Genomic DNA, 12,311 nt, shown 5'->3' on the forward strand with positions numbered 1-12,311 from the left:
TTTCAAATAAATCTGTTAAGAAAAAAAAAAAGAAAAGAAAAGAAACAGAAAGTTCCCATCCACTAGTTCACTCCCCGAGATGGCTGCAACAGCAAGGGCTAGGCCAGAGCCAGGAGCTGGGAATCTAATCCAGGTCTCCCATGTCAGTGACAGGAACCCAATTGTGCCATCACCCCTGCCTCTCAGGGTATGCATTGACAGGAAGCTGGAGTCAGGAACTGGAGCAAGGACTCAAACCCAGGCACACAGACGTCTTAACCCCGAAGTGTCTGCTTCCCAGGAACCATCTTTGGAACAAGGAGCTGTAAAAGAACCCTTGTGCTAACTGGTGTGCATTGCTGTAATGGCCACCAGGAAGATTGCACCTGATGCATCCTCTAAGGTGGTTGGATCCTTTGTTCAGCTGTGAAGAGCAAGATCTGGGGACAATAAAGAAACATTTGTAATGTTATTTTTATTCTCCAGTAACTCCTTTCTGTGTTTCCTGATAGGACCCAGAGTAGGGGTTACTTAAAGATAAACCATGGGGTGCTCACTTGCTCATCTTACTTGCTCTTCTCTGTTCTCATTAGCCTGATGAAGACTTGTTCAATCCAGACTATGTGGAAGTTGATCGCATCTTGGAGGTGGCCCACACCAAGGATGCAGAAACAGGAGAGGTAGGTGGTTTGTCATTTTGTACTCTCTTAAAGTGTCTTCCCTTCATCCTGTGTATTTTGCTTGTTTTGTTTACATGTGGCCTTTTTTTTTTTTAATAGTATTCTTGTGTTGTCATGCAGGCTATTCTTTCAGAGTTTGGCAGAGTATGACTGACTGCTTTAATCTAGTGGCAAGAACCTTGATTTTCTGTCCTGTGTCCCACCAGGAGGTGACACATTACCTGGTGAAGTGGTGCTCACTGCCATACGAAGAAAGCACCTGGGAGCTAGAGGAAGATGTGGATCCTGCAAAAGTTAAAGAATTTGAATCTCTCCAAGTTCTCCCTGAAATCAAGCATGTGGTAAAGCATCCATACTCTGTCTGATGCCTCCTGCAGCGTACCATCTTATGAACTTGGTGGTTATGCATGTCCATACGGCTGTGTTTCTGAATGATTTCTGTGGTATCTGACCCTTCCACGCCTACTCCCACCCTCATGAACCTGCAGTTCAGGATATTCCTCCCCAAGTGAAACTTTGCTAGCACGCTGGCCCGCTTTAGGTCTGGGCTTTGTTTTGATGTGTGTCCCTGGATATAGATTCAGATTTCCTGGTGTATGTTTGTCCTGTGGATTTCATATGACAGAATGTGTAAGAAATGCGTGGCATGCATAAGAAGCTCTTACCTATCTTGCTTTGTGGATGACCTCTTGTTTCTTTGTGTCCTTTTCCTTCACTCAGATGAAGCATTCTTAAGCGGAAAAGCTGTCCTTTATCTGTAGATTTCTTGCATAGAAAGAGCATAGGTTTTCAATACTGTGTGTTTATTGGCTCTGTATTTCTGATTCTGGGGTATTACCCCTCTGCTGCAGAAGTGCCCTAGGGTGCCTGAGAAGCAGCTGTACATAAAATATCAACAACTGAAAGGAGGAAGAGTTGGGACCAGAGCCTTGTTAAGGTGTAACAGGCTTGGAAAGAGAATCAGTTTAAACAATATGGCTATAGGGTAGAATTATCAGTGTCTGTAAAAAAAATCACCATTGTTAAGTGAAAAAAAAATCTAGCTCCTCAATAGTACTATTTGTTGCTTGTTACCACTGGAGAGTTTGGCCAAATTGTACCTCAACATTCAGTTAGACTCCTGTCAGATCTTGGCGTTTGAAAGGTGAATAGAGGTATCTGGAGATCAGAAACTTACATAATTTAAAATGTTTTGTTTATGTAGTGATTGAATTATTAAATTCCTTTCTCAGTCCTTTCCTATAAATTCTCTATTGTCTGTTTTTAATTCAATTTGTCAGTTGTTCATTAACATCTGCTGTAGGTTGACTCTTGTGAGAAATAATAAGAAACAGGGAACAGGCCCTGTCCCCAGGAGCTCACAGTCTAATGGAAGAAGCATGTGTGTACAAGCACAAATACAGCACCAGGCTCGTTGTGATGTGCAGTGTAATAGAGACAAACCAGTGTGGGAGCAGAGAGAAGAGAGGATTTCATTCTGAGGCTAATTTTTTTTTTCAAAGATTTATTTATTTATTTATTCGAAAGTCAGAGTTACACAGAGAGAAGGAGAGGCAGAGAGAAAGAGAGAGGTCTTCCATCCGTGGGTTCACTCCTAAGATGGCTGTGACGGCCGGAGCTATGCTGATCCGAAGCCAGGAGCCAGGAGTTCTGGGTCTCCCATGTGAGTGCAAGGGCCCAAGGACTTGGGCCATCTTCTACTGCTTTCCCAGGCCATAGGAGAGAGCTGGATCAGAAGTGGAGCAGCCAGGACTCGAACCGGCACCCATATGGGATGTTGGCACTACAGGCAGCAGCTTTACTCGCTGCGCCACAGGGCTGACCCCTGAGGCTAACTTTAAATTATCATCTTGAAGTAATCAGGATTCCCACCCATTCCCTCTGCTCAGTTCCTCAACCTAACTGTGTGTACTTGGCAAGAACATAAATCCTCAAGGGTTTGCTGCTGACCACCCCACTGGCCAGTGGAACAATATTATTTTATACTTGTCTTATTTCCTAATCTAATTCTTCTCATTAAAATGAACATTTTGAAATTTTGCCTCAAAAATTCTAAATTGAAATGGTAGCTAAAACAGCTGTCTTTTCATATGTTAAGCAAAGGGTTGGTTCCAAATACTATGTCACATGAATAACTTGTCTTTATTTTTAAAGGGATCTTGTTCTGAATTTTGAAGGTTAGAGATGATCTTACCACTCTTGATTTTGTGGTAAAAATGGGTCACTTGTCATCAGAAAAGTATGGAATTTCAAGAAAGAGAGAGAGAAGTGAGAGTTAGTAATGATTGTGCCAAGGGAGAGAAATGGGTTTTTATTAAGTAAGACCCTGACTGGAAATCCTGAGAACCAATTCTGTTCTTTAGAAATTAACTAAGTAGCCCTTGAAGCTTGTTTGCTATAGTCTGTACCACTTCGGAGCCATCCAGACTAGGTGTTAGAAACATCAGCTGATTTTAGGGCTTGTGCTTAGAAGGCTGGAACTTCTGAGCAGTAGGTAACATAAAACTGAAATCTGTAGCTCTGGAGAAAGAGGGAGACCCGTAGGAGTGACCGAGTGAGAAAGTGATGCCTCTCCATCTAGAACACTTTTAGGACAGCTAACTAGAAGCTCCAGGGGAAAGTGTACTGTTTAGTGTCTGCAGTGATGAGAGTGAGCTACTGAGACCCCAGGGGTGAAGATGCTTCCAGAAATTGTCTCCACAGTATCTAGTAGAGTGAGAAAGAATGCCCAATGGAGTGGTTGCCTGAGCCCCAGGGATCTGTGCTGAATGGTTCAGATAGACTAAGAAGACAGATTCTTTAAGGAAACAGAGCAAGAGAATGTAATTAGAAGAATATAGCTGCAGTAATTGAAAAATGGTTCTATTGCAGTCATGGATATGGAACAGAATGAAAAAATCCAGATACAGCTCCATGAATATTGTGAAACCAAGGATAAGATAAAGGTGACATTTCATATAGTAGAGAATTTTTTTAAAAGATTTATTTATTTATTTGAAAGGCAGGATTACAGAGAGAGAGAGAGAAAGAGAGAGAGAGAGGTCCTCCATCTGCTGGTTCAATCCCCAGATGGCTGCAATAGCCAGAGCTGCATCCATCTGAAGCCAGGAACCAGGAACTTCTGGTTCTCACACGCGGGTGCAGTGGCCCAAGGACCTGGACCATCTTCCATTGCCCTCCCAGGCCACAGTAGAGAGCTGGATTGAAAGTGGAGCAGCCGGTACTTGAACCACCGCCCATGTGGGATGCCAGCACTGCAGGCGGTAGCTTTACTTGCTATGCCACAGCACCGGCCCAGAGATGAATTATTTTTTAGAAACTAGTATCTCAAATGAAAAAATAAATAATGAGACTGCTTCTGGTTTTTTTCTAAGGGAAATTTAAGGAATTTGCAGTTTTGATTGTACATAGTTTTGCTTTATGTGTTGACTTTAGAAACCAACCAGCTGACTGTTCAACCCACTATGCTTTCCTAGTCTGATTCCTTAGGCAGAAAGAAATAACAAAAAGTAATTCTCTTTATAAAAACGAAAAACCCTAATATTAGCTTTCAGAGAAATTGAAGTATAAGTGAGAGTCACATCTAAGAGGTGGAATAAAACAGTATAATGCACACCAAAATTCTTAGATCAGTCTGTTAATCTTCTTAATTACTTGAAAATTTTACAAAGGTATAAATTTATTGAAATTTGGAAAATACTGGGCCTGCACATTACTGAGAAAATAACAACTGCACTTTGAAACTGGCCTTCAGACGGTGTTTGAGGCTGGTCCCCTTGTCCGTCATTATCTGTGTTGTGCTTAAACACCATTGCTTTTGTGAAGTGCTCTTGGCTTCCCTCCCCAGGAGCGGCCTGCTTCAGACTCCTGGCAGAAGCTCGAGAAGTCTCGCGAGTATAAGAACAGTAACCAGCTCCGGGAGTACCAGCTGGAGGGGATGAACTGGCTTCTTTTTAATTGGTATAACAGGTGAGAAACCAGAACCAGTCCACATGTTTGTACCTAGGAGAATATTGGTTCCTTAACCTGGAAAACACGGTGTATCAGTAGCAGAGCAGTGAGAGTGAGCAGCACAGCCACCAGTTTAGTTGGTAATTCTTGCACATTAGTCATGCCAAGACTGACTTTATTTGTACATCAGGTGTTTCTCCAATCCAAAGGAATGATCTTGAGCAATCATTGACTTTGTACTTTTTCTTTGCCTTTTCTGCCCATCTAACTAAAAGGTTAGGATCAGCCCCGATGAAACAACACAGTAGATCCTCTAAAACTGCTTTTTCTCTCTAAGTCTTTATATCTTTTAAAAGAGTTATTTATTTATTTGAAAGGCACAGAGAGATTAATCTTCCATCCACTGGTTCATTCTCCAGATGGCTGCAAGAGCCAGGGCTGGTCCAGGCCAAAGCCAGCAGCCAGGAATTCCATCTCACATGGGTGGCAGAGGTATAGGTACTTGAGCCATTGACTACTTTCCCAGGCACGTTATCAGAGAGCTTTATCTAAGCAGAGCAATGGGGACTTGGACTAATACTCTGATTTGGATGCCCATGTTACAAGCCAAGGCTTAACCTGCACTACAACCCAGACACTTTCTTTAAGTCTTTGGAAACAAAAACCTGGAAAAGGGAATAAAGGCACCAGCATAGTGGCATAGCAGGTAAAGCCACCACCTAGGACACCAGCATCCCATAGTTGTGAGTTGGAATCCAGGCTGCTCCACTTCCAATCCAGCTCCCTGTTAATGATCTGAGAAAGTAACTGAATGTGGCCCAAGTGCTTGTCACTTGTCTCCCACATGGGAGACCTGGAAGAAGCTCCTGGCTCCTGGCTTCAGCCTTATCCAACCCTGGCCATTGCAGCCACCTGGGCAGTGAACCAGCCACTAGAAGCTATCTCCCACATCCCCACTCCTACCCCCTCCAACACATACTTTCTCTGTAACTCTAGCTTTCAAATAAATAAATACATCTTTACCAAAAAAAAAAAAAAAAAAGGAGGAGAATGAGTCTAGATTCTAACTCCTACTCCTTATTTGTGTTCCATGGTTGTTTTGATCTTGTACTATAATACTGTTTTGAACTGTTTATGCTCTGGTTCTTACGAGAATCTAGCTGAAGTGAGAAATTTGAGGAAGATGGATTGGGGGTCTTCTTAGCATTCTAGATCGTGCCCTATAGTAGTGAGATTTTATGAAAAGATTATTTATTTGAAAGGCAGAGTTACAGAGAGAAAGAGAGATCTTCCATCTGCTATTTCACTCCCCAAATGGTTACAACAGCCTGGAGAGGCCAGGAGCATCTTCCAGGTCTCCCACATGGGTGCAAGGGCCCAAGAATTTGAGCCCTCTTCCACTGCCTTCCAAAGTGCATTAACAAGGAGCAGAATTGGAACCTGCACCCATATAGGATGCCAGCATTGCAGTCAGCTTTACCGGCTGTGCTACAGTGCCAGCCCCCATACTAGTGAATTTTAAGACACATGTTGTAATGTAAAGCACACCATGGGGGCCGGCCCTGTGGTGTAGTGGGTAAAGCTGCCACCTGCAGTGCCAGTATCTCATTTGGGTGCTGGTTCGAGTCCTGACTACTCCACTTCCAATCCAGCTCTCTGCTATGGCCTGGGAAAGCAGTGGAAGATGGCCCAAGTCCTTCGGCCCCTGTACCCGCATGGGAGACCCAGAAGAACTCCTGGCTTCTGGCTGCAGATTGGCGCAGCTCCAGGCCTTGGAGGGCATCTGGGGAGTGAACCAATAGAAGGAAGACCTCTCTCTCTCTCGGCCTCTGTCTCTCTGTAACTTTGCCTTTCAAATAAATAAATCTTTAAAAAAAAAAAAAAAAAGATACACCATGGTGGGTCTCCAGACCTGACCTGTGTTCTAACATAATGTTTGCCACTTATTCACAGTGTTACCCAGAGTATAACTCACCTAACCGGTCCAGGTGTCAGGTTGCCCAACTGAACAGTGAATGAGACACAGGATGGTGGCCATACCCCTTGCATAATCCCAGTTCTAGTACATAGTCTGTGAGTCTGGGTCACCAGAAGAAGCCATATTTTGATCATGTGGGTTGATCATGTGTGTTGAAACTGTGTCCCGTGATAACATACATATGATAATAAGAATCACCATTGTTTTAATTTTTTAACCTTACCTTTTAGGAAGTTTCTTGGTTAAATGAACTGGCTAGGTTGGAGGTATATTTTTTTTTCTCTTTGTCTTAATGTCATTTTAACTTTTAGTATTTTAAGTTTATGTTTGTGTTTGTGTATAAATGTTTATTTTTTTCATCTACTTGAAAGAGAAACAGAGAGAGCTCATGCACCCACTGGTTCACTCCCCCAATGCCTCCAACAGCTAGTGCTGGAACAGGCCAAGCCAGGAGCCTGGAACTCCCATCTGGGTCTCTCTCACGTGGGTTGCAAAGGTCCCAGCACTTGAGCCATCATCCGCTGACTCCCACGATGCAATAACAGGAAGCTGGATCAGAAGCAGAGCAGGCGGTACTTGAATTGACACTCTAATGTGGGATGCAGGCATTTCAAGCAGTGTCTTAACCCACTATACTACAATGTCCACCCCAAGAATATATTTTAATAGACTACTTCATATATTTTCTTCCATGTTAGCATAGTTCCTTTTTGGAAGTAGACAAGGTATGAATAATAATAATTTTTAAAGGTAGCCTCAGATTTTTCTCTGTAAAATGACTGTAGAATCTTCACTGGTGATGTTACAGGTCAAGGTATACCTCTGAAGCATCTTTTTAGTTACAACCAATCTCTACAACTCTCCTGTATTGATAATGAATTACCTATATTTCCTACTGTCTGCAGGAAAAACTGTATTTTGGCTGATGAGATGGGCTTAGGAAAAACCATCCAGTCCATCACATTCCTTTCAGAAATATTCCTCAGAGGAATCCATGGTCCTTTTCTCATCATCGCCCCTCTCTCCACCATCACTAACTGGGAGCGGGAGTTCCGGACGTGGACAGAGATGAATGCCATTGTCTACCACGGCAGCCAGATCAGCAGGCAGATGATCCAGCAGTATGAGATGGTGTACCGAGATGCACAGGTGAGCCTCGTGGCAAACAGAGACCTGGGGTGGCCTGAGCTCAGAACAGCTTTCTGATACTGCAGGACTTGCAGCAGCCTGCAGCTTGGGTTCCTGTTGACTTGCTCTGTAAAGATGAGTGCTTATTGAGGCTGGCTTCTTGTTGCTCCCTAATAGTTAATGTTAATTTATGATAAAACAGGATTGTAGGGCATGCTCTCCAAACCCTGTGAGTTATGCCATAGGCCTTTTTTTAAGACACTGAAATCTTGGCTTACTGGTTAGCTTATGAAATTGCTTTTATATACAGAAGATTTTACCTGAATTGATATCAGCTCAGTACATAAAGTAAGCAGAATTAGTATACAGGAGATAGGAGTTTGAAGGGAGGTTAACAGATTTTACAGGGAAGGATAAAAAGAGAAAAAACAAGGCTCAATTACTAAAAGCACAGCAGAACCTTTTTTTATGTTTTTGTTAAGTGTAATCATTTTGCTGAGTATGGTTGTGTGCTTGGCCTGGGTACTGGTTTTTATAATTAAGTGGTATAAAAATTAAGTGACTCCAGTCAAGGTAAAGTCAGTGTTGTCACCAAGGATTTCCAAAGCAGCAAAGATGACACTTGGAAGAAACTTAGAATGTGCTCAAACAGAATGCAGCTCTGTTCCTGAAATGTGATGGCAACTCCAAGATAGGCTGACAGACAAAGAAGTGTTCTGACCAGTAGCATTGTCCCAAATGAATCCTGGTCATTGCTTTGACTCTATCCTAGAACCGGAGTTACAGGGGGAAATTAATTAAATCTGAAAAGTAGCAGAGGGTTTTGTTGGGTAGACTGACTGCTGGCTGGGAATGGATGAATCAGTAGCCACCTGCTTTCCTTCTCATAGCAATTAATAAATAAAAAGCTCCTTTGCCTTGCCTTAATAGTGCTTACCCTTCTCACTTTTGTGGGGACAGTTGCTCTCTTGGCTTCTGTTTCATTGACATTGTGAGGTCTCTGTTGTCTAAATTACTCATTCATTCTTTTATTCTCTCCTTTCTCACATGAGGAAAAGCAGTGCTTGTTGTCTTCTCACCTTGACCGTAGCCTATCCCCCGCCACCTCCTCTAATCCAGCAGGTCGTTCATTAGCAGAATCCTGAGGCCAAGGTGTAAAGGTGAGCCTCTGATTGTGTCATCCTCAGGGAAACCCCCTTTCAGGAGTCTTCAAGTTCCATGTCGTCATCACGACGTTTGAGATGATCCTGGCAGACTGCCCAGAGCTGAAGAAGATTCACTGGAGTTGTGTGATCATCGATGAAGCCCACAGACTGAAGAACAGGAACTGCAAACTTCTCGAAGGTCTAAAGCTCATGGCCCTGGTGAGAGTCTGCTAGGTCTCTCCATAAAAAAAGCCCAGGTTCCCTCTGTGGAGCGTGGAGGAAATGTTCGTGTGTAGAGTCCCTTTACTTTAGATGTGGGGGTTTGGGGGTTTTTTTTCTCCCTCCGTAATTGTGATAGTGTAGGAATCAAGTTTCTTTCTCTCTCTCTCTCTTTTTTCTTTTCTTTTTTGTTGCCAACTGGGTCAGCAGTTCAACCTTTGCCACAAATTGATTCCCAGAGGGGACTGGAGACCCTTAAATACCATGGAATTCGTGACCTGGAAATGTAATGTGAATTGGCTTGTTTCCAGGTCCCTGAATGAACTAAGTTACAAAAGATGGTGGCCTTTTAATCATTACCTTGGCCCATTGCCCATTGTGTGGTGGGTAGGCACTCAGTTCTAATGATGAATGAATGAATGATTGCTTCAATTAACATGAAATTGTTGCTAGAATCAGTGATGTGAGTAAAAGGAAGGTAGATCCATTTATACGCCTCGGAAGTGTTGGCCTCCTATCTTTTCCTTAAAACAGAACAGAATTGCCTCAAATTGAGCACAGTGAGGGCCCTGGCTTAATTTTCTCCACTAGAATGTTCCGTTTGGGTATCCCAAACACTGTTGATCGTGTGCTTTTAATTTGTGTAGGAACATAAAGTGCTGCTCACTGGAACACCCTTGCAGAACTCTGTGGAGGAGCTCTTCAGTTTGCTAAATTTTCTGGAGCCATCACAGTTTCCTTCAGAGACTGCTTTCTTGGAGGAGTTCGGAGATCTGAAAACAGAGGAGCAGGTAATTGGGGGCCTGCAGGATGGCAGAGAGGGTGTGATGATCACCTTCATCATCAGGGAAAAAGTGAGTCACTGTGGGAGCAAGATTGAGTAATTTCTTTGTTTTTTTTGTTTGTTTGTTTTTTGTTTTAGATTTATTTTTGGGAGCCAGTGCTGTGGCATAGCATGTGTAGCACTGGTATCCCATATAGGCGCCGGTTCAAGTCCCAGCTGCTCTACTTCTGATCCAGCTCCCTGCTAATGTGCCTAGGAAGGCAGTGAAAGATGGCCCAAGTACTTGGGTCCCTGCCACCAATGTGGGAGATCTGGAGGAAGCTTCTGGCTCCTGGCTTTGGAGCCATCCAGACCTGGCAGCCATCTAGGGAGTGGACCAGCATATGGAAGATCTACCCTCTCTCTCTCTGACTCTGCCTTTCAGTTGGGTGGGTAAATCTTTAAAAAAAAGAAAAGTTTTTTTTTTTTTTTTTTTTGAAAGGCAGAGTTACAAAGAGAGGAGAGACAGAGAGAGATGTTCCATCCACTAGTTCACTCCCCAGATGGCCACAACAGCTAAGGGGCTGGGCCAGGCCAAAACCAGGAGCCAGGAGTTTCCTTCAGGTCTCCCACATAGGTGCAGGGGCCCAAGGACTTGGGCCATCTTCCACTGCTTTTCTAGATGCATTAACAGGGAGCTGGATCCGAAGTAGAGCAGCCAAGTCTTGAAGCAGTGCCCATATGGTATGTTGTTTTCACAGGCAGAGGCTTAACTCGGTATGCCATGATGCCAGCCCCTTAGCAATTTCGTACACCCCTGATAAAATGAACGTTACCTCCTTTACTGTATCTATTTGTTTATGTTGGGAAGAGAAGGTGGTTTATAGCAGTTCTATGGCTTCAAAGGGAAGATGGGTCAGTATCTAAAATATCAAATGGTAGCCTATCAGACATCCTGCTTCACTGAGCTCCCTTGTACATTCAAAAGTTTTGCTTGAACCCTGGCCTCAGGAGCAAAGTGCTTTCTTCTGCTTCCCTCGTCCTTTGTCTTTCCTCCTACATAATCTGTAGCATGTTCCCAGGCCTGTCTTCCTGAGTGTAGCATGATACCCAAGTCCTGAGGAAAAGCAGGCAGTCACGTGCCTAGGAGAGTCTTGTCCACATCCACTGAATGTCCTCAGTTTCCAAATGTTCAGTCCTAAGTCTAGTTTGTTCAGAACAACAGGTATTAATAAGTTTCTATCTTCTATGGGTAGAAGTCTCTACTATAGTAGAGATTATAGAAATGCCAGACAAGTTTACATGCCATGAGAAGAACCAGTAACAGAGCAGGGACTTTAAAAGAGAGAGGGGCCACATTTGTTTGTGAGTCAGGTGAGTTTTCAGCGGTGGAGAAAGGAGGGAAAAAAATCAGCATAATCAGAGCCATGGAATTGATTCTGTAGTAGGGAATTCTGTAGTTGAGCTGAAGACCAGATGAATGAAGTGGGGAGTGTGTGAAGCAGAGGTGTTCAGGATTGTGTAGTGGGAAGTCCTTGAAAGTCAGATTGAAGAATTTAAAAGGGAGGGACGCCATGCATGACTTTGACTGCAGCACTGACGAGATTAGTTCTGCTGAGTTAATCTTGCAATGGTGTGAAAGTGGGTTGGGGCAGAGAATTTGGGGACTGAAGGGTTTGGGGATTTCACTAACAGATGCCAAAAGGATACTCTGGTTCCAATCTGTTTCCTTCTACTTCTGATGCAAGTCAGATTTGAGAGCAGTGAATAACCAAATTTAATTCCCCTTCTCTACATCAGTGTATCTGTTGATCCTTCAAAAGCCAGCTCCAACCCTCTCTCCATTTTTGGACCATTAGAAAAGCATCCTCTTCTCCCATTGCACTTAATTTGTGGTATGCATTTTTTCTTCTTCCTAGACAATGATCTCCTTGAGGACAAGGCCCACATCTTCTCCAAAGTTGTGTTTGTTGTATTGACCAGCACAGTGTCTGGCATGTAGTATACTCTAAATGATTCAAGGTATGAAACCGAGTGAAGGGCAAAAGCTGAACCCAGCATGTGGCAGATTGACATTTGTCCTTATCTTTAACAATGAGCTAGCTGTGTCTTTTCTCTTTGGGTTCTTACATAGGAATTCCTTACCCCTGTGGGGGATTAGATTCCTAAGTACCCTTGGTTGGTAAAATCAGTCTCCTAAAAGGCTTAGCTTTAAGATTGGGATTAGTTAGGAGAAAAGCCAAAAAATGGCATTAAATGTTTGTATTATTATGTTTCTTAAAGAATTACCTATTCTTTTAAACTGATAAATAAAATTGTATATATTTATCACATACAACATAATGTTTTAAAATATGTATGTGTTGTGGAATCAAGCTAATTAATACATGTACTACCTCACATACTTATTTTTTGTGGTGAGAATACTCTCTTAGCAATCTTCATGAATACATTGTTGCTTTATAGAC

General features: G+C 43.0%; 1 protein-coding gene across 5 annotated transcripts in view; it reads left to right on the top strand.

Moving 5' to 3' along the window:
* CHD6 (chromodomain helicase DNA binding protein 6) overlaps positions 1–12,311 on the top strand; it is a 241,382-nt gene that overhangs the window by 138,721 nt on the left and 90,350 nt on the right. For all 5 annotated transcript variants that reach the window (XM_008274447.4, XM_070051833.1, XM_070051832.1 and 2 more), the window contains 6 exons: positions 573–659; positions 866–1,000; positions 4,507–4,628; positions 7,494–7,737; positions 8,904–9,080; positions 9,728–9,871. In XM_008274447.4, coding sequence (XP_008272669.3) covers positions 573–659; positions 866–1,000; positions 4,507–4,628; positions 7,494–7,737; positions 8,904–9,080; positions 9,728–9,871 — 909 coding nt within the window. The remainder of the gene's footprint in view (positions 1–572; positions 660–865; positions 1,001–4,506; positions 4,629–7,493; positions 7,738–8,903; positions 9,081–9,727; positions 9,872–12,311) is intronic.

This window comes from Oryctolagus cuniculus, chromosome 11, assembly GCF_964237555.1.
Source record: "Oryctolagus cuniculus chromosome 11, mOryCun1.1, whole genome shotgun sequence".
Lineage (NCBI taxonomy): Eukaryota > Metazoa > Chordata > Mammalia > Lagomorpha > Leporidae > Oryctolagus > Oryctolagus cuniculus.